General features: G+C 44.0%; 1 protein-coding gene across 1 annotated transcript in view; it reads left to right on the top strand.

The window, feature by feature from the left end:
• ADAMTS18 (ADAM metallopeptidase with thrombospondin type 1 motif 18) overlaps positions 1-23168 on the top strand; it is a 144325-nt gene that overhangs the window by 74849 nt on the left and 46308 nt on the right. The window contains exons 10-13 of the mRNA XM_077754169.1: positions 1676-1829; positions 10351-10446; positions 15284-15432; positions 21576-21748. Of these exons, the coding sequence (XP_077610295.1) occupies positions 1676-1829; positions 10351-10446; positions 15284-15432; positions 21576-21748 (572 nt within the window). The remainder of the gene's footprint in view (positions 1-1675; positions 1830-10350; positions 10447-15283; positions 15433-21575; positions 21749-23168) is intronic.

Genomic DNA, 23168 nt, shown 5'->3' with positions numbered 1-23168 from the left:
TGACCTCCAGAGGAAGCTAGATACACATTTTACTGTGACTAATTATTTTGATCTGATCAATCATTTGGGTCATAATAGTATTAAAAATGCTAAAGTGGTGTGCATGTTTAACAATGAGTGGAGTATTGTCTTGCTTAGCTATTTTGCTTGAAATGGCCATGAGCTAGCTGTATGTCCAAGAGACATCCAAAGGCAGTGATAGTTATATAAAATCCCTTTGATAATTCAAAACTCCTACATGGCATTAGTAAAATGGGAGTTAGGAAGGTAGCACTATGTGATTCATATTCAATGACCCAAAGTTGGAACTCTTTGAAGTGTTCTTTAATTTTGTTTAGCAATAATACATATTTGACCTATACTAGCACTCTAGCTGTTATTATAAACCCATCATGCTATGTGGACTCGCAGGAAAGCTCAGGTTCCAATCCCATTTCCCTTTGACCAAATGTTAGGGAGGCTAACAAAGTTTCTTTGGCAATTGATAATATTAACACTATTTTTTTAAACTATACTATTACATACTCTTGGCAAGTGTTTACAGAATTTGTGATACGCACCAGGCACAGCTGATTAAATGTAAAGATGTCTAGTCAAACGATGTCCTAAAGGACAGGACAAAAAATCGACAAGCCTTTTGCCAATTATAAGTTTTATCAAATGAAAGGTTTTCTTGTCAGTTTTAAATTTGTAATTTGGGCTAAAAATTATCTTTTCTAACTCATGTGAGAATGGAATCAATAAATAGGAATCAAGGCCAACTCAATGTAGACTGACATTCTGTCATTAACATCATATAGTTAAATGTCGGGGCTGATGATAACAGCTGACTCTGAATGCTTCCTCTGCTGGGTTAAGCACATTGCATCTTCCTGTTGAAACTGTTAAACTCTTACAGAAGTCCTTGTCAGTAATGGAGTATGTCACAGTTGCCCTTTGGTCTCCTGGTTGACTTGGATTCCCATCCATCTTCTGCCAAAATCATACTGAACCACCATGCTGTTTGATATCATAGTTTAACCGTTTAAGTTAAGTGGAGGGAAGGTTCTTTTTTTTTAACAATATCCATGCCATCAAGATTGATGTTTTCCTTAACACATCCCAGGTGAGCACACTTTGGGGCTTGTTCTGCTTAATGCCCCAATGCTTTCTCTCAGTGCTTTCGAAAGCCTTATTTATATTCCGCTTGTAAAGACTATTTGAGGTAAAGTACATCTTGACCACAGGCCCATTATTTATTTTAAAAAAAATACAGCATGGCGTTCAATGCCGTGAAGATCGGACCTGTCTGTCCAGTATATTTTGTACCTTTAGCATTTAGCCTAATGCTCACCACACAGTAGGCACCCAATACAAATGTGTTGAATGTTGCTGAATGAGATTGTTGGGGAGAGTTTTCAAATAGATTCATCCTTCACATCTAGCAGGCCAAATCAAATCACTTGGACATCTGTAATTCCCGTGCCAGGGAAACCCTTCCATGGCTGTGTAAATTCCATCTTCTTAGGACAAGGACTCACACTCTGAAAAAATACACATTTTAACTTTTAAGTATGACCCATATCTTTAGCCGTGTTATATTTTTCTTTGCATGAATGCCTTGAGAGGGGTGTTGTTTTATGTGGAAAGCTCCCCGAGAAACACAGGAGTTAACCAGGCTATTTCTTCATGGCAGCACACCTCAGGCTGGGTGTCTGGTGGATGAGCCCAAGCAAACAGGACAGTATAAATATCCAGACAAACTCCCGGGACAGATTTATGATGCCGACACACAGTGCAAGTGGCAGTTTGGAGCAAAAGCCAAGTTATGTAGCCTTGGCTTTGTGAAGGTATGTTTGCTTGTGATTTCAAACTTACATTAAGATTCTGCAACGTGTCTGCATCCCTACCAGAAGTATAAACATTTGGTTTGCAAGGCCAAGGGTGAGAGTCTGGGTTATCTCTAAAATGGCAGCTGCTTGGCATGATAATTAAGTGGCAATTTTACTGTCAATGAATTATCCAGGCTTATCCCCCATAGACCATGCCTGGTTGAAATACCTTCTGACTGCATCCCGGGAAGAAAATTACTCCTGTGCAGATGAGGATTTTATCACAAGTAGTAAATCTGGGTACAGTAGCATCTACCTACCTCTCACCATTCTGTTTCTTACTGTCGTGTTCACAGTCCCTTTTGATGTGATATGTTTAAAGTCATCACCACCTCAAAATATATGCATATGCCTTTATGGAATATGAAAACTACTGTTAGCAGCCAACTTTTTCATGTGTCAGGTCTTCTCTTCTATATTGTGAGATGCACAGATGGGAAAAGCAAAAGTCCAGGATGTTGAAATGGGAGACGCATTGGAACAGTTGGTCAGGAGCTCCATCACCGATGACCTCAACATCAATACAAAGTAGAATCCGTTTTAAGGTGTTTCTCCCCTAGTATCTAAAGAGAAGCATGGAGGCATGCCCAAGTGGCTCAGTCGGTTAAGCTGCAGACTCTTGATTTCAGCTCAGGTCATGATCTCATGGTTTATGAGATCGAGCCCCACATAGGGCTCTGCACTGACAGCGCACGGAGTCTACTTTTGATTTTCTCTCTGCCCCTCCCCTGCTCACACTTGTCACAGACTAAGGGTCTGGAGTTCTCTGTTGTTCAGGAGGGAGAGTGGATACAGAATTGAAAATGAGAGGAGCTAATGTCTGGGAGGAGACAAGAGCAGGGGTTTCATCTCCATATTTATTGAGTTCACAAGGCATTACCTTCATGGTGAACATGAGGAAAATGAGATCTCACATACGTGAAGGTGGAGAAAACAATCAGACAGTAATCATTAACTTGTGTAAGAAGGAAAGGGTCTGTGGGGCAAGTAGAGTTTGTGATCAAGGTACGTTGGCACCAGATGGAAAGTAATTTCCTGCAGGTGATAGAACAAGTTACTTGCGATCCCGTTACAGTATCTCGCTAGCTCACCTCAGGTGGTTTTGCCCCGTGGTGGCAGCTTTCTGCCCTAAGCTTTTTTCTAACCCATTTATGTAAGTAGAACCTATCTCTCCATACTTATCCTCTCTCAAAATAAACAAATAAACTTTAAAAAAAAATCTTAAAAAAAATAGAAGCATGGTTATTCTAGGTATCTGGAAACAGGGAAATGACAAAGATTTGTAGCTCCTTTTCCCTGCTCTCTTCTTCTTCTCCCCCTTTCCACCCCTCCTCTTTTCTTCTCCCTCTTCCGCAGCCAGTGCCACCTCCATCACCACCACCATCACCACCACCACCATCACCACCACCACCGTCACCACCACCATCGCCACTGCCACCACTACTGCCACCACCATCACGACTACCACCACCATCACCACCACCACCGTCACCACCATCACGATCACCACTACCACTACTACCACCACTATCAGCACCACTACCACCATCACCACCACTACCACCATCACTACTGCTACTACCACCATCACTACCACCACCACCACCATCACTGTCACCACCACCGTCACCGTCACCACCATCACTGTCACCATAACCACCATCACTGTCACCGTCACCACCACCATCACTGTCACCATCACCACCATCACCACCATCACCGTCACCATCACCATCACCACCGTCACTGTCACCACCACCACCACCATCAGTCACCGTCACCACCACCATCACTGTCACCACCACCACTGTCACCACCACCACCATCACCACCACCACCACTGTCACCATCACTGTCACCACCACCATCACCACCACCACCACCACTGTCACCAGCAGCAGCAGCATTGTTACCAGCACTGCTTCTTCCATTACCACCACCATCACCTCCAGCAGCTGCCACGTGAGCCTCTACTTTGAGACCTATTTTACTTTTCCTCAATCTTCACAAAGGCCTTTTGAAATGAGAGTTATACACATATATATATATATATTTTTTTTTTTTACATGGAGCTTAGGGATGTGTATTCCATTTGCCTCAACCCTCAGAACTTTTAAATAAAACTTATCAATCACACTGATGTTACACTTCTTTCTCTCCAGTTAATATCAGTGTTTCAGTCATTGACATCAACAGTCAGTCAGTCATTAGTAATCACCTCGATCCATTGTGCTGTGTCTCTGCATGATGATGCACATGTTGCTTCTCTAATAAATCAACTCACATCCAAATCTCTAAGTCTGGTCCTAGAAACATAACCACCAAACCACACATTTGATATGAGATTACATATTTTTCTAATGCTCTTTAAATGTGTAACTGTCAGAAAAGTTTATCCACCCACCGTCCACAACTTTTTGGTATATCCTCTGTGGTACATGGGGCTTCCTTTGGCAAATGCTGCTGTAGCGTGTGCGCGTGAATAAATGCACAACTGTCTCTAATTGCCTGTTAAGTTGATGTGTTTGGCAGGAGTTGGTAGATGCTCAGTCTGTTGACAAAGTTTGTCTGACTTTGTCTCCCGCTCACTTCATTCTTAAAAGTTTCATCAGTTTACCCATTCATTAATCACACATTTATTAAGCGCTTACTATCCAGTGAACGCAATTGGTAACGAGTTTGATTTTCTTTGGAAATATAGAGGAAAGTTTGAAAAATGACCACCCCCATTCCTTCAGGAGCCTACATTCAGCAAACATTTGTGGGGTGCCTGTTCTGTGTCAGTGTGCAGGGCTTAAACAGCCATTCTTCAGTTACAGATATTTTTCTGGAACCGTACCATATTTTCGAGAGGGAGAGCACTTCAGTGTGATGGTCTTCCTTGGAAGCAGAGCAAAGGGAAATGGAAACTGCAGACTAAAGCTCTGAATAGAATGAGGAGGGTAAAAGGGCTCACTCAGTTAAGTGTCTGACTCTTTGATTTCAGCTCAGGTCATGATCTCATGGTTAGTTCGAGCCCTGTGTTGGGCTCCGCACTGACAGCACAGAACCTGCTTGGAATTCTGTGTCACCGTCTCTCGCTGCCCCTCCCCTACTCTATCTCTGTTTCTCTCTCTCTTAATAAATAAACATTTATTTATGTATGTTTATATATTTTACATATAAACATTTATATATTTTACATGTGTGTGTGTGTGTGTGTGTGTGTGTGTGTGTGTGTGTGTATATATATATATATTTTTGTTTTTTTTTACAAAGAATGAGGAAGGCACAGAGCTGGGAATGCCCAGGGGTGGAGTTTTGCTTAAGGGAGAGACTTGGGAAGACCAGGAGGTAAGACTGTTCCCGACTGCTGGCTGTTATTCCCCCCACAGCCTAGGGGGCAAATACCTGCTTGTCACTTGAACCGTGGCCTTACCTCCAAGAATCACACATAGTTCCTGCCTGCCCTAAGTGGGAGGGGCTTCTAGAACAAGCAAATTTCCCATTCATCCTGCTGGTCTAAACAGTTCAGACCTTTGTCTGGCAGCACAGGAGAAGAATGGCTATTTGTTTTCAGGTCTTCAAGGTCCTGTCATTGTTTTCCGTTTCAAAGCTGTTCTTCTCACTGCCTTTTTAAAAACCTTTATGCCCCCTGGAAAGGCAGTTTTGCGTGAGTTAGAAGCACCGAAAAAACAAAACCCAAAAAACTCAAGTGTCTTTGGAACCACCCATGCAATTATCAGCATCCCCTGGAACTTGTTAGAAATGCAGATGTTCACGTCTCATTCCAGCCCTGAAGCATCCGGAAGTTTGGGGGTCGGACCCGGCAATATGTGCCTGCACAGGGGCTGTGTGTGACTCTGGTGCTTGCTCAGGGCTGAGAACTGCTGACTTAGGCAGTCTTCAGTTTTACACACACACACACACACACACACACACACACACCCTCTGGCTTTAGGAGTTAGGTGGACCTGAGACTTTAAAACCGTCCTAGAACCCGGGTCAAATGGCTTAACCTCCCTCAGCCTTTCTGTCCACATCTGTAAGGTGAGGATACAGACTGTTCTTCCCTGGTAGTTGTGTGGGCGCCTCCCTTCGTACAGCTAATCGGGGTTTTCTCGGCTTCCCCGTCTGGGCCTGCAGCTGGCCGGCTGTCAGCCCTGTCTCATCTTCCCTCCCCTCCCAACTGCCAGCTGTCTGTGTCTTAGGCACGTCAGGCTGGATCTCTGTTCCCTCTCAAAGTGTTCAGGAAAATGAGCTGGTGAATTTGGCCGGTGGGTCTGCGTTATTTGGACAGACCTAAAGGAGGGTCACCTCCACAGCAACTGGGGAGAACAGGCCTCTGGTTACTAAACACTTATTAGCTGCTGACTGACAGCGAGGGAGTAGGTGCCATCTGCCAGAATGCTCCGGGCGCTGGAAGAGACTCCGGTCAGCGCTTCCAATGTGGCTTATTTTACTAAGTTAGGAATGAGCAACCTGTACTCTGGATCTCAGCAGCCAGCGGTGACTGTCATATAGCAGAGGGGCCATCAGTGTTCATTTACAGATGCACTGAGAGGGTTTGGAGCAGAATAGAAATGATGGGGAAGGTATTTGAATTCTAGTGAATATTTTCAGGCTCATCACCTCAGACATTTCCTTTGAAAGAAGAGACATGTCAAATATAGTTGGATGGGCGTGTATTTCTTCTTTCAAGAATCTGACAGCTGTAATGCACAAAGGTCGTCAAAAGGTACAAAGTTCTAGAGAGTGAGTCCTGGAGATTCAATGTACATCACGGTTGACTATAGTGAATATTATCTTGCATATATGAAAGTTGCCCAGAGAGTCGATCTTGACCGTCCTCGTCACAAGAAAATAAAATTGTGAAAATCTATAGGGAAAGATAGACTTATCGTAGCGGTCTTTTGTAATATGTACAAATATCGAATCATTATGTTGTACACCTACAACTAATACCTATAGTGTTACACACCTGTTACACTTCAATTTTAAAAACTATTATGTAAAAACAAAATTTGACCTTGGGATGAAAGAATGGAAAATAAAGAGAAACTTCCTAGTATCTATGCCTAAAGGTAACCAGTAAATGGTACCTACTAGTAAAGTTACTACATCAGGTTTCAAATTTTATTAACTTCCCCCACGGACTTGTGTTCCGACTATGTTGATGTCATATTTTTTCAACCCATTCCTGCTTTCATGGCTACAAGTCTTTGTATATACGCATGCCTCCCACCCGAGAACGCTACATGGCCACCCATGTGACAAATACCTAATCATCTTTTACTGTTGTCAAAGATTCAGGGCGAGCATTACCTCCTATTTTCCCCAAAGAGATTGAAACATTCCTTTCCCCCGGCCTCCATCTGCACCCTTTATGTCACAGTCATAAACTTGTGATACTTTATTATAACTGACTAGGTGTGTCTTGCCCCAGTGGATGGATGATATCGCAGGGCCTCGCGTATACCCGCCATGTTGGCAGATACCCAGGAATCCTTTACTGGGCTTCCAGTGGTAATCAAAGCTAACATTTCTTCAGCACTCCCATTTCCATAAAGTGGAGGATTTTGCCTCTCTCCCCTTCTCATCCCTCCTCAAGAGAGCAGGAGTGGCTGACTTATCTGGGAGAAAAAGAGGAGTCAAGGAGGACTCCAGGACTTTGGGCTTGAGTCGTCAGAAATATGGAGGGGATCATACCATGAGCTGGAAGAGGCTGGACACGGCTCAGGTTTGGGGGGACAGAGGGGGACTTCTGTTTTGGAGGTGTTCCGTGCTTTGTGAACTTTGATCAGCAAAGACCACTAACAGTTTTAGCACAACAGGTTTCGCTTGAAGGGGGACAACATCGTCAGCAACAACAGGACAGAGGAATGTGTAGCATTGAGACTCTTCTTAAAAATCACATCCAGGCAGCCTGAGACCGTGTAGTCTCTGTTGGTAATTCTTTCTCCCTTAAATTATGACTTAAGTCTAGGGAATTATAGATAAGGAAAAGTTAGTTGAATATGGGGGGGGGGAGAGAGAAGGAAGAGCGAGCAAAAGAGTGCAAACTCCCATTTCTGTTTACTTTGAAGGGGAGCTTTCTCAGAGGGTTCTCAAGGTCGTCAGAGCATGTAGTTGGCTATAATTACATTTGACTTATGTACTTCACCACAAAAGAAATAACATGTTCATACGGCCTGTCTGATTTCATCCTGGAATCCTGTGTTTTTGTGTTTTGCCTCATTTTCCTGGTCTTCTCCAGCGGCCCTTTCCCTTAGCCCTGTGGCTTGGCGTTGGCTGTGGAATCTGGGTCTCCTTTGCTTTGCTCTGTCCCAAGGTCATTTTGGCGGCGGCCGCATAGGCTAGGGGTGCGGGTTATGGCTTCCCGCTGGCTGTAAGGAGGAGAACGGTTTAATCCTGAAAGCCTCTCTAACCGTGGCTTTGTTTCAATGGTTACCTCCTATTTCTCCATTTTGATACAGACTCTTTTTCCACATTAAGTTGTTCCCTCAGGCCCGGGGTGACACATGTAAGGGCTCACAGAGATGATGAAGCTGATTCACTCGTTGGAAGGCTGCCATATGCTTTCTACTAATGTCAGCAGCAGGTCCTCTTCTGTGGGAAACGTTGACATATTGTATCTTACGAGCTGTCTTGAGATTTGAAAATGGTACGTGTGGTGCGTGCGTGGGGCTGCTGGCAGTGGCGTTTCCACGCAGAGTCCTGAACACCCTTCCCTTCGCTTTTGGGGGGGAAGGACTTTTTTTGCTCCACGAGGTCAGGCTCACTCCACAAATCTCTGGTTTCCCTACATTTTCTTTTCTTGGTTCTGTGGAAAACTTTTTGTGTGTGTGAAATAATGCCTAAGCATGTTCTTGCCAAACTTCTAACCGTGAAATCTATATGAACTAGAATGCTTGGGGAGTTGGGTGCCCGGTTAATGGACTTTTCAGGGTTATACCAAGTGACCACGAAAGTCATTCTGTTTCCTCCCTGGTGGTTCATGATTTCCCCCAAATTGTATGCGTTCACACTTCTATCCTAGTAAATAGGATGTGGCAAACAAAATGGAATCATTTTGACATTTCATGATTTTGACAATCTATGAATGACATAATTCTGAAGAGCAACTTTAGCTGTGTGAGCTGGAAGGAATCTGGTTTGGTTGCCTTATTTCATAGATAGGTTACTGAGGCCCAGAGACGTTGAGAGCCTTCCAACTTCCACTAATGGCAAATCCAAGTCCAGAGCAGTGGTCAAGGCCCCTGGCTGGCATCAAGCCAGTTTGAGTCCAGCCTTTGCCACTTACCAGCTGTGTGACTTGGCAGCTTTGAAATGTCAATAGCTTGCTCAGCTCCCTCCTCTAAATTAGTTTATGTGGGAAATTAGTTTAGTGAGCACCACTAAATGGTGTTAGTATTAGTTTCCTATGGCCACTCTGATTACTTTCTGTGAACTTAGTGACTTAAAACAACACACATTTATTTTCTTACAGTTCTGGAGGTAGACACATGAAATAAGTTTCACTGGGCTAAAATCAAGGGTTGGGAGGCTTGTGTCCCTCCTGAAAGCTCTAGAAGAGAAGCCATTTTCTTGCCTTCTCCTGGATCCTTCTAGAAGCCTCCTGGATCCCTTGGCTCAGCGGCCCCATCCTCCATCTTCAAAGCAGCCACATGCACCTTAGTCCTCCTCACGCTGTCCTCTCTCTGGCTCTCTTCTGTCTTCCTCTGCCATATTTAAGGGTCCTTGTGATTATCTTGGGCCCATCTGAAAATTAAAGATAGTCTCCCCATCTCAAGGTCAACTACAACCCTAACTGCATCTATACCTTTAATTCTCCTTTGCTACATAAATGCACAGTCACAGGTGCCAGTGGAAGGGATGGGGTCATTTGTGGGGGGGAGGGGGGGCGGGTCTGCCTCCCACACTCTCACATGAGAGTTAAAGCTATTTCACAGTCTAGTGTGAGAATTCTTGAACTTCTTGAAAATTACTCTAAAGATGAGGAAGGTGATGATGATGATCATTTGCATCATTTGCCCTTGAGCACGACCCTATGGGGCCAGAGGTACTTGCATCACCATCTCCACAGCTGGGTAAAACACACTTCAGACACTTCTATAACATGTCCCCAGGGCACAGAACCTCAGATTCCGGGGCAAGGATCTGAATCCAATGTGCTTGATTCCAGTCTTGGTTTCTTCTGTTTCACTGGTGGTGGTGGGGGTTGTTATTACAAACCAGATCTCTTGATTTCAAGCCAAATGGTCCCTAGATGAACTATTATTACCTCCCCTGTCATTGCTAAACACACCTGTCGGCAGTGTAGAAATGTCCTGCTTGTGCATTTGCTATAACATATTACCGCTACCGACGTCACTTGCTTCTGTTTCTTGGATGACGTCCCATTCCAGCTGCCTCAAAATATAATATTGTGTACAAAAGGCTTTGGATATTTTCATTTTTATTGTATCAGTACCCTTACCAGCTTCTTCTTTCCTTTCAGGACATTTGCAAGTCCCTTTGGTGCCACCGAGTGGGTCACAGGTGTGAGACCAAGTTCATGCCCGCGGCGGAAGGGACTGTTTGTGGCTTGAGTATGGTAAACTGCATACTTGTTAGTTTTTAATTCTGGAAACATGATAACACGTAGAAATAAACCATTGTACAAATTATTTGTGCTGTAACCTCAGAAAGGAACACCTTGGCTACTGCATACATTTTTGACTTCTCTTTAAATTAATCAGTATTATGTAAGCAGTTTTTATAAAAACTCAGTGCTAATGTAACCCAGTTGGCTCAGGTGTTTAGAATGATTTTTTTTTTCTTTTTGCCTTTGGTTTCCATTTTTAGATGAAATATTTCTATTTCGGCGAGCTGGTTGATTTCATCGGATGCTGTTTGCCTTTTAAACTTGATTCAGTATAGAAAAGCTTCAAGGAGCAGATGTCCCAGTCAGTAGCAAAGGAAGGACTCCCCCTCGATACAAGGCCTCTACTGCTTATTCCCAGGAACCGTCGCTTAGCTTCTGACGTGCTTGGTGGAGTCCCATCACGTAGAGGGATTCCTTTTTTTTTTTTTTAAGTAGATTAAAAAAAAATTTAATGTTTTATTTATTTCTGAGAGAGAGAGACAGCATGAGCAGGGAAGGGTCAGAGAGAGAGGGAGACACAGAATCCGAAACAGGCTCCAGGCTCTGAGCTAGCTGTTAGCACAGAGCCCGACGCAGGGCTCGAACCCACGAATCGTGAGATCATGACCTGAGCCGAAGTCAGATGCCCAACTGACTGAGCCACCCAGGTGCCCCACGTAGAGAGATTCCTAACAAAGGGAAAGCCGTGTCTCTGTCTAGGGTGTACCAGAAAATTCTGAGCCAGCATGTGCCATCAACCTAAAGAATCGTCTCCAACATGGGAGATAATGGGAAATTTCTGTGTTTTGAATGACAAACATTCATATATTAGTTTCTGTTTTTTCCCCTCCTTTTCTTTCTTTTTTTTTTTTAATGTTTTATTTATTTCTAGGAGAGAGAGAGAGAGACAGCGTGAGCAGGGGAAGGTCAGAGAGAGAGGGAGTCACAGACTCTGAAACAGGCTCCAGGCTCTGAGCTGGCAGTCAGCACAGAGCCCGACGCGGGGCTCGAACCCACGAACCGCGAGATCATGACCTAAGCGAAAGTCGGACGCTTAACCGACTAAGCCACCCAGGCGCCCCTCCTTTTCTACTAACGTCTGCAGGGAGAGGTGCACTTTACATAGCAGTAAATGGTCCACATTTAGGGCATTCCTTTGAAAGATCACAACCAAGAAGCTATGAACGAGGGGAGCATGAAGGTGCTCCGTGTTCTTTGATCTCTGCTTCTGGCCTCTCCCGAGGCAGCACGAGCCTGTATAGAAGACTCAGTCATTTAAAGTGAATTCAGTTGCACAATAATTTATTGACTACTAGATATCAGAGACAGGAGGCTCTGGGGATCCAAAGATGAATACAATTCAGTTTCATGTCTTCAAGAACTCAGTCTAGTGGGGAGACCTGTGCAGAAGCCAATAACTCTGACCATCTTTTGAAACACACCTTCTTTAAGCACCTAGTTACTGTCCATACTCAGAATTAGGGGTGCACTTGGGATGAAGTACAGAGAGTGGGTACGCCAAGGTAAACTCAGGGATTTGAATGGAAGTTCCTCAGTTGGATGGGAGAGACTTTCAATGAGAGATTAACAATGAAGGTAAAGGTACAGGCACACAAAAATTAATGCTCAGAGAATGCTTTCTGATAGTAAGTCATTCAGCATCTTTTACAAGATATGCATTGTTTTTAACTCTTTGAGTTTACAGGAAATAAACATTTTAAAAATGGAGGCATTATATGCAACTTTTCATCAAAGGTACCCATCTTCGAAAACTCCAAGGATTCTCATTGAAAATGTGCATGGAGTGTTTTAGGTGTATAAGGCAAATCCATGAACTAATTAGTTGAACATACAAGTACTGCTGAAGTCAGTCTTATTTTTTTAAAGCATCAAAATTTAGGACTTGTACCTCAAGGATTAGTGGGTATAGTTTGATTATGAAGACAATAGCATTAAATGTAAGAGGGATGCACAAGAAAAGATGGCTATAAGAAATGAGGAAAGTAAGTGTCAAATTTTTAATGTTTATTTATTTTTGAAAGTAAGAGAGACAGAACACGAGTGGGGGAGGGGCAGAGAGAGAGGGAAAGACAGAATCTGACACAGGCTCCAGGCTCTGAGCTGTCAGCACAGAAGCCAGTGCAGGGCTCCAATTCATGAACTGCAAGATCATGGCCTGAGCCGAAGTTGGACGCTCAACCAACTGAGCCACCCAGGCGCCCCTAAGGTTTTTATTACATACATATACCAGGGATCTAGTTCCATGGGGATGAAACTACCCCTGGATTAGATTTTAGTTACTGTCACCGGAGGCAAATCGAGCCAGAAGTTAGGAAACAGATGTCCTAATGCCCCTCCCCCATCATTATTTTAGAAGACCAGACTGCACTTCTCAATACTTGGGGAAACGCCCTCGACTATAAGGGCCTCCACCGCAGAAAGCATTTCTATGCGCTCCATGCATCATCACGCCACTATGATTACTACTGCATCCACGTGCGTGGTACTCTTCCTCACTAGGGGATGAAACTGAGTCTTCACAAAACTATTAACTCTGTGAGGCCAGGGCTGTGTCTTCCGCTTTACCTCAAGTGTCCTACAGAGTAACAGTTACACGATGTTTTGTTCACTTGTTCCTTTATAACTGGAACCCAACTGAATCCTTCTCTAGTCCCTGGTCGTTCAGTGAGATTTGTACCACGAATCTTCAGTAAATGTGTGAGGATATGCAAAGCCACATACTTTTATCTCGGTCTGTGTGCCAGGAAAGAAAGGCTTGTGCTGGGTGTCTGTCATGAAAGGTGTCTGCCCAGTTCTGGCCATTCGATTTGAAATTAGAAGTACATATCAGTATACGGATATAGATAGCTAAATTTTACATGTAGAATTTTATACATATATGTGGGTCATGCATGTGTGTGTTCATGTGTGTGTATAAGGTATCTTATGAGCAAGCTCTGCATGACTTAGCATAACTGCACACTCTGCTAAAAACCTCTACAATTAGATCCAAAGAGGGTATGTGTGCATGCGTGCGCACGTGTGTGTATTCAGAAATTTATTCCTGATTTCTATACAGAATGAAAAAGCCAAAGGAAACAATCTGTTAGCAACCAAAGGCAATACTAGGATAAATAGTGAAATGAAGTTAAATTAATTGAAGGTTTGGAATGGATCTTACCACCATATTTATTTAAGAAAAGAAATCAGGGTTCAGGGTTAAGATATATTGGTGGGCCGTTTGCCTCTGAGGCGAGAAGTATCCGTATCCTGCTGAGGAGCTTTGGTTATGGAGTTTAAATGGAGTCTCATTCTCCATGGTGCGGCCACCTGGGTAGCTGTGTTCGTATTTCATTGCTACGCTTCCCTCATCCAGAAACAGTTACTAACTCTGTAGCACTTTGGGAGGATTCTACTAGATCCTGCACGGGAAGTCCTTCTCTCCCCGTTCATGCACCATTTCTGGCACCTAGAAGCACCTTCCTAAACTAGAGCTGCTTCTCTTGTTGTTGCGGGCTGTTGTTATTTTGTCTGAGCCACTGGGCTCAGCCGGGAGAGTCCTGGCCCTGGGGGATTCCCAGGAGGGAGGATTCTGATCCCTGCTTACAGCAGACGCGGTCCTCTGCTGACCAATTGCTTTCCCCCTAAAAGTTCTCAGCAGCGTTCTATGATTTCATGCACACTGTGAAATGGCAATTGATCGGGGGGAAAGACAAATTAAAAACACCAAGAATTAAGCAGCACGCGGCAAGAATTGCAGAAAGGAAGCGATACCTTGACCCAGGCAAAGTGCGCTAGCAACACAATAAACAGCCAAGAGGCCAAATGTGTCACAGGGAAAAGCAAAGACGGGAGAGTCAAACAACTTCCCCGTAATTCTGCAACTGAACCCTCACTCTTCAGCAGAACCTGGTCCAAACCTCAACCCGCTGGGTCTCATTGCAGAGGCTTTCAGGAAAGTGTGCAGTTTCACTAAGTCATGCAGAACTTGCTCATAATAAAAGCACCACAAGCATAAAACCACTACGAGGGGCTAAAGCAATCCCCAAGGGCACAGATGACCAGCAAAGCCTGGAATGTATCACAAAGGAAAATAAATGGAAAGGTTAGCACAGAAAACAGTTCTACCCCTGGCTTGATCAGACTGTTGGCAAATCAAAGACCCACAGCTAATTCATAAAAGACACTCAGAGAGTTCAGAGCCTCAGAGGGTCTAGAGGAGGAGGTACCTTCGTACGGCCCTAAGGTTGAAGGGTGTTATCTAAAAGCACAACTTGCCCGGACAGAGAGCTAGTCTGTTTCATAGGAGGTGCTCTGTAGGGATGGCTTGATAAACAAAAAGGTCTGGTTTTGTGATGAGTAATCAGAATGATAAATTCTGTGTTAGCGCCTAAAAAACCGGTTCTCCTTGAGTGAATGATCCACATTACATTGTTCTGTAACCAGCCTCGTGTCAAAGGTCGGGGTGGGGGGGAGGCGCCCTTGTCCTTAAGCCTGTGCCCACTGCCTTGGCCATCGGGTGGAATCGTATCTGAACGTCACCTCGACAGTTCAAAAGCATGTACTACTCGGCCCGCTGGCGACAGATGCCTCTTCGCTAGATGTCAGCCTTTTAGGGCGCATGCAGTAAATGCAGAGTGACTGGGTGTTCAGGAAGGGCGGCCGGCAAAGAAACGCTACCGAGGTGTCCTGCGCACTCCCCTTTGCCCACATACTTGTTTTTCCTGTTCATGAGCAGGTGTCTGCACCTCCTCGCCTTTTCCCAGGTGGATTCTGATGGGAAACATGTCACACGTTCTTTTCACAGTGGTGTCGGCAAGGCCAGTGCGTAAAGTTTGGGGATCACGGGCCGCGGCCCGTCCATGGCCAGTGGTCCGCCTGGTCGAAGTGGTCAGAGTGCTCCCGAACTTGTGGCGGCGGAGTCAACTATCGAGAGAGACACTGCAATAACCCCAAGTAAGGCCGCCACAGAGAGTCAGTATTTGTAAGGCAAGAGTGTAGTGTTTCTGTCTTGTTTTGCTTAACGTACTGTTTGAAAGTGTTTTCTTCCCTCTGGTTAATAGCAATCAACTAGGATTCTGCTGTTTGCATTCGAGGCTCCGTGCACCGGGCAGAGGGGGGTGAAGTGGTCAGAAACTTAACAACAGCAAAGGAGCTACTCTGTGTGAGAATATGACGGTCAGAGACTCAGCTCTATAGTCTGAGCTACTTTCTGAATCTAAATTAGAGCCACACGGTCACACGATCAAATAAATGCCTGTGATGTAGACCAGAGAAGCTTGGCCAGCAGAATGTGTGTGTGTCTCAAACAGATGAACTGGGAAAAGTATGCTGCTCTTTGCCTCGCAGGAATGTACATCAACACGTGTTGACAGATCTGCCTGACTTTTCAAGAGAAACCAGAAGTCCAAAAACATGTGTGTGAAATTTCTCAATTGTTAAGATATTGACAACAAGTTCAATTTTCTTAAAACAGAGCCCATGAGGGTTGATCACAACGGCCATGGCCTGAGATTGGTCCTTAGTCCCCTGCGGGTACCCTCCCTGGGATTCTGAACCGCCGTCTGTGTTCTTTGAAAAGGCGGTTTTATGTTCCTTTTATCTGCTCTAATTCCCATGTGAAACGTGTGTGAGATGTACATTTCCTGATTGGCACAGTGATGTAGAGAGAGCCCGGGTTTGAGAGCAAGAGCTCAGACTGCAAATCCTGGGTCTGTTGCTTATTAACGGTGTGACTTTGGGAAGATCACTTGAACTCTGAGCTTAGGCTTGTGTATAAAATGGAGATAATACTATCTACCTCTGAAGGTTTGGGGGTGGGGGGTTTAGAACTGGGTCTGTAGAACGCCTGACGTACTGGGGAGCATCCAGTGGGTATCCAGCAAAAGGATCCAGGGTCCGTGTAGCTTTTACTGCTTTCATCCTAAATTCATTAGGAGCACAGGGTAACAGAGTGTGAGTCCTCAAAAGCAAGGGGACGGGGAGAGAGGCCTTACTGGTGAAACTGAATTTTGAGAATGTGGTAGAATGGGTCCTTGGAAAATGGAGATTTCGCTTTACAGCACCGTTTGAGTGGTGGCTAGCCTGAAGGTCAAGAACACAGGCTCCTAATCCCAGGACCCTGGGTTTGCCTCCTGGCCCTGGGTCTTTCCAGCTGTGTGGCCATAGACAGCTTCCTGTCCCTGCTCTAGATTCCTCCTTGGTAAAACTGGGAAAATGAGAGGGCCTACGTCAGCTGAGCTACTACTTGTAAAGCGTTTTTACCAAGGGCCTGGCACGTTATAAGCGTCGTGTAACTCTTTGGTAGGTTGAGAATGAAAATAAATAATGAAACTGGAGCAAAAGGGAAATTTTAAAGAGACCTGGCATTTCCTCTGAGTTAGCAGTTTGCGCTGGATCAAGAGGCCAGCTTCTTCCAAAATATAAGAGAGGGTCGGAAGACACCTTGACCATGGTTTGCTAGATGCTCTTTGGGATAGCGGCAAATATACAATTTTTCAACCTCGACGCTATTTACATTTTAGACTGGAAAATCCAGTACTCGGCAGGTGGTTAGGCATCCTGCCCTGGACTCTACCAGATGTCGGTAGGATGACTTCCCCTCCCAGACAACCCTGTGATAACCAAAAATGTCTCCAGGGACTAGAAGGGACAGATGTCATGTAGAGGGCACAGCCATCCCCATTCGAAACTCACTGGCTTATTTAAGACCTGGCAACTAGGTGTGATGGTAGACAAGCTTCGGACGCATTTACAGCTTATACCAGATTATTAAAACCACCCTCCTCGGACTTTGAATGTAGCCCATACCTTGGATAGAATTCTTAGAATCATTCTATTGCTTTTCATTTTTTCAGCCTATTTCATGGATCTGGTTTTCATACATCACAACACTTTACAGCCTCGGTATTTTCCCAAGAAAGAAACAGATTACCTAATTTAATAGCTTTGCTGGTAAAGTGCATGAATGACACCCTTGAGGTTTAAATTAAAACCTCTCTCATATCTGTGGGATTGAGAACTCTCATTATAATGGCTCATTGTTCAGAGAAATATCATATTGTAATTTTAGAAATGCCTAATAAAAGAATCACTAATGTAGTTCCATTTGGTGGTGGTTTATCATTTTAAACAAGATGAAGGCTCCTCAGGATACTGTTTGCTTTAATTATGCATCACAAATAAAACAAGTACAAGAGCGACTGTCCCGAGGCAATTGAATTAGTTGTTCTCTGTTCTCATTTCACTTTGTTGTAGTAAAATTGNTGGCGGTGGTTGGGGGGGGTGGGGTCCCCTCCATTTTAAATTACTGATTTCTCCTTTGCTTTGGTTTATTATACATTTGGTCTGTTCCCATCCCTCAGCCTAAGCAATTTCATTTTCTCCTGTGAGAAGAAGTAGGAGCCTTTGTTTCACATAATGATGGTTTTCCCAGAACTTATTTTGTTTCATAAAAATGAATTACTCCTGGCTGATTCACAGATTTATCCAGCTTTTCAGCTCCAAAAGTGTATAAAGGTTATCTGGTTCTGGAATAACCGGTACCACACACATATGGCCCTTCTTCTTTTTCCCATGCCTGGGGCGGGGACCGAGCCCTACAATGCCTCAGGAACCTTCTCCAAACATTTCTCCATCCAACTAGAATAGATGCATGAGTTGCGACCTGTTGTCTAATCCAGTTATTTGATAAATGAGTAACCAGGGGAGATGGAGGGTGCCAGGACAGCCATCTTTCCCCGAGTCACCAAGCCGGATGTGATAGAGTCAGACCAAGAGCCCACAGTTTTAATCCCCTGACGTTTTTTCCCGGTTCTCTGACTATTCAATTATTATACTCTAAAAGAGCCTAGTAGAATTTCTAGAAAGTCTGTTCAAGAAAATAGCAAAAATTAGAGTAGTGAAAATTAAACATGCTGAGGTATTCTAGAACTTTCCTAAAATGCAACACCATTTGACAACAGTATGCCACCAGAGAGTCATAGTTCTAGAATAATAATTGAATCAAATCTCTGGCCCATTTTCCAACCAGTGATTTCCAGGCTCAGGTGATTATTAGAATCACCAACTGTGCTTTAAAAATAATTATTTCTTGCTTTCCCCCATGATATTTTTTTGATGTTTTTATTTATTTTTGAGGGGGGCGGAGAGGGGCAGAGAGAGCAGAGAACAGAAGATCTGAAGCTGGCTCTGTGCTGACAGCAGTGAGCCTGATGTGGGGCTCAAACTCATGAACCATGAGATCACAACCTGAGCTGAAGTCAGAAACTCAACCGGCCGAGCCAGCCAGGTACCCCCTGCGCCATCATATATTCTTACTGAGAGAGTCTGGGGACCCAGGAGTGAGTCAGTCTGTCTGGCTGTGTTTATTAACAGAGCTCCTCTGCTGATTCCACTGATCAGCTGGCCAATATTACAAACATGTGCAGTCAGGACATGATATATTATGCAGNCGAGATCATGACCTAAGCGAAAGTCGGACGCTTAACCGACTAAGCCACCCAGGCGCCCCTCCAGACCTTTGTTTTCTGACTGTTTATGTTTTCGTTTTTCATCTTAGAACACCAAGGGATGTCATGGTAGAATTTTCTGTTAACTTCTCCTCATGCTCCTGTTTACAGCTGCAGAAAAATGTACCTGTGTTTGAGGATGTCCTGAGTGCAAATTCTTGCCAGTCATTAAAGGCAGAAAGCATTTGAAACTAGTTAGGATTCATGTGTGCTGACCCTGCCCTAACTCAGTCCTAAATGCTTTTTTTTTTTTTTTTGAAGGTTGTATCTCACTTATTTTGTGAGCTTTGTGGGGTTTTGTTTTTTATCATTTTATTGTATTTTATTCATGATAAGCATACTCTTTAATCCCTATCCCCCATTTCATACATCCTTCCACCTCCCCTTCCCCTTGGTAACCATCAGTTTATTTTCTAGAGTTGAGTCTGATTCTTGGTTTGCCTTTCTCTCTCTTCCCCCCCATGATTGTTTGTTTTGTTTCTTAAATTCCACATGAGTGAGATCATATGGTATTTGTCTTTCTTTGACTCATTTCGCTTAGCATAATATTCCCTAGCTCCATCCATGTCATTGCAAATGGCAAGATTTCATTGTTTTTCATGGCTGAATAGTATTCCGTTGCATGTATATACATATTATATATATATATATAATATATATATATTATTTGCAAACATTATCTCCATTAATCATCACAAGTGCCCCCATTTTACAGGTTAGAAGCTTAAACAGAATTGCCTAAAGATGAGCTAGGAAGAGGCAGAGACTATTTAAACTCAGATCTGCCTCATTATAAAAGGCCAACTTCCTAACCATGGTGCATGACTGTCTTCCTCTTCCACGCTGGCCTCTATTATTGCCTAACTCCGTTCAATGCAGGTGGAGTGGAGCAGGAAACAAATCCTGGGGAGTTGAAGATAGGAGGCTTAGCTGCCCTCCCTCTCTGCTGGCTGTGTGACCTTCACTCAGCAAGTTTGAGGAGCCTTCTCCGCTGTTTTTCACTTCATCTACAGAACGAGGGATCGCTATGGAGGTTTTGAGACCTTTTCTGCGGACCAGTTTTCAAATTGAAAAAGTAACACATGGGGTCCCCTTCCACTTCATTGAAACTGAGTCATCTAAATAAAGGCTATTTGTAAAATCCTCAGAAAGTCTTCAGCTAAGAAAGTTTTAAGTATGCCTTGTGAAGATGACCAGGAACATGCGGCCCATTAAGGGTTTTTGTAAGTGCTTTTTAGATAATGATTTAAGAAGTCTTCAGGGACTTGGTTGAGCACAGTGACTGCTGAATGTTTAAGTAGTTGCCCCAGAATGTTTTGAAAGAGCGAAACGATCTCATTCTGGCGGCGTGACGCTTCCCGTTTCTGTTGAATCCATTTTAGCAGGCGCTTACACGAGGACTGGATAAAATACGCTGAAGCAAATCCAGGGGTGTTTTATAGCATTCTTGTGCTTCCTAAAGAGACAAGGAATTTTAATCACATGAGTTTATTAACCTGGAGCCTTCTTTCATGTTACATGTTTGCATTGGGCTTTTATGTGAGATGATCCATAGTTGGGTTTTAGCCTTGGGAGAAAACTACAAAAAGGCGGAAAAGAGAAGGAGCAATTGCTTCATGCCTGGAAGAAGCTGGTTAAGACGTTATTGGTAATTTTCAGCTCAGTTTCTGTTCTTTTTTTTCTTTACCTTGCCTTCTGGTTTTTGCTGTCTGCCTACCAAGATCTTAAAGAGCCTGCCATTAGATCATAATTATTTATGTTCTAATGGGATTCCCTACTCTGGAAATCCATTTCTCATTGTGTTTGGCAGGAGAGGAGGAGGCCACCTACAAAGTTAAAAAGGGATTATGCAGATGAGAGCAAGGGAATTTTTGTTCACGGTTTAGGATCAACTGGAATAAAACATAGATGAGTCAGGCAATAATCAGAATACGAGCTCGATGACTGACACAGCTGGATTGGAGAGCATGGTGATGGGGCTTTCCACACTTCCTCTTCCGTGTCCCGCCCTCCTACGTGGCAGCAGGTGGATGGCACCCTGTGGAAAGCTGAGTGTGTTCAGAAATGGGAGGAGAGCTGGAAAGTAGGTCGGGTCTACCTGGGAAGAGCTTTGATGCCCACGTGGGGCAGGGGGTGTGTTCGTGAGTGTAGCGCACAGACGCGTACCTACGTTAATAAGAACATGGTAGGTGCATTTACAAACGTCCCTAACACAGGCGAGATGATGCGTGTCAAGAAGATGCCTTCATCACTCTTTAAGGAAATTGCCAGAATGTAAAACTTGGATCAGAGAGGGCAAATAAGTTTTATCTAATTTGGAGGCTCCAGTTGGTGAGCACTGGTAGTGCCTACCCAAGGCCTATCTTGAGGAAAGAGAGAAAAGAAAGGGAAATCCCTGATTGATGGGCTGTGCCCGCCATGGATACATGAAGGGACATGGCATGTTGTGTATTACATTATTTCCATTCTTGTAATAGACCATAGGCATCGCATAGCTTATGACAATGTTCATCTCGATTGTCCCTCCTTATATTACCGCTGTGACGAAGAGTGAGCTCTAGTACTAAAGTGCTTTAATTTTATTTTTAGGCCTCAGTATGGCGGCAAGTTCTGTCCAGGTTCCAGCCGTATATATCAACTGTGCAATATTAACCCTTGCAACGAAACCAGCTTGGATTTCCGAGCCCAGCAGTGTGCAGAGTATAATAGCAAACCTTTCCGTGGATGGTTCTACCAGTGGAAACCCTACACAAAGGTGGAAGGTAATTTGGTCTCTATAACCCGCCGACCAGTATGTCTCTCCGTGGACAGTAATGTGAGTGAACCCACAGGAGAGATCGCTGCCCATTGTTTCCGTCATCCCCGAGGCCTGTCCTGGCCCGGGTTTCTATTCACTTCCCTGAGTTTTGTTCATTTTTCCCCTACCTTTTTCTTCACAGGACACCCCTGTCCCCCACATCTGCAAGCCAAAGGGTTCATGTATTTGGAATGTACTTACGTTTCTAAACTTACCTTTGACATGTCAGCAGTTAAGTCTCCCAGGGAGGTTAATTGCAATTGGTATGAATTGTCCAGACCAAAAACTCATGAAATCATATATGCCTCATAGAGACACCATATGCGGCAACTGACAAGTTGGATGATTGCACGCCTGGGAAGGCCTATTTGCGGGGTATTACACACACACACACACACACACACACACACACACACACACACAAATTTAAAATTGTCTCTATTCTCGGGTCTGGTTCAGAGGGTTTTTAGTACTTAAAGTTATGGCTTGTATTTTACTTTTTATATTGTGTCTATTTTACCTACGTATCAAAACGTTTATCTTTGTTATACAAATGTAATGCGCTCTCTGTGATACCCGCAGACTAAGCTGTCACCGTTCTGGTTATTTGCTTTCTATTACTTCCATTCACTTGCTTTATCAAAACTGAGCCGTCCTCCCTTGAGAAGGGATACCCCTGACCCCCAGGGCACCCATGCAGAGTGGGAGAACCCTGAATTTAGGGACAGTTTGTGGGGAATGAACCAGAGGGATGTAGCTGTGCCAGAGCTCGTTGAACCTGTGTGGTCAGTTACAGTTGAGAAGCCAGAAGAGTTAGAGACAACACACAACACGTAACAAAGCAAAGGAGAGGGTAGTGGCGCTGTGCTCGGCACCAGCTCGACCTTCGCAGGGCGCTTCTCTGCTCCCAGGTCATGACCGTTTGTCCAAAAAGCAAAGGTGGAGACAGATGTGAAAATTCTGAGCTCTGTGTCTCGGAAGGAAGCTCTGAGCAACCGATATGCGTTTTTCAAAAATAGAAACTCAGCATTCGTGGTTATTCCAGTGTTTTAAATTGCGCTGAGAGACATGTACAGCATTTATTAATGCGTTTTAAACAGCTTTTGAAAGCTACACTCAATGGCATGCCTCTTTCTTGTTTTATGGAACAAACGTGTGCTTGCAAAGTTGGCTTGTCTGAGGGCCGTTTCATTTTCTCTTGGCCTGCAGTGATAAAGCTGGGAATACGTTCATTTGAAAAAGAATTCTCCGATGGAATAATTTGGAGACTTGCCAAGGGGAAAGAAAAAAGTAACTGGTTACTTACAAAAATTCAGAGATGATAACTAGAAGGGGATTTAGATGTATTTGAAATCGCTGCAGAGAACAGGATTAAGTCAAGGGCT

Source organism: Crocuta crocuta, unplaced genomic scaffold (assembly GCF_008692635.1).
Source record: "Crocuta crocuta isolate KB4526 unplaced genomic scaffold, BGI_CrCroc_1.0 scaffold61, whole genome shotgun sequence".
NCBI classification, from domain to species: domain Eukaryota; kingdom Metazoa; phylum Chordata; class Mammalia; order Carnivora; family Hyaenidae; genus Crocuta; species Crocuta crocuta.
The sequence above is the reverse complement of the archived record's forward strand: the minus strand, read 5'-3'. Positions and strand labels throughout refer to the sequence as shown.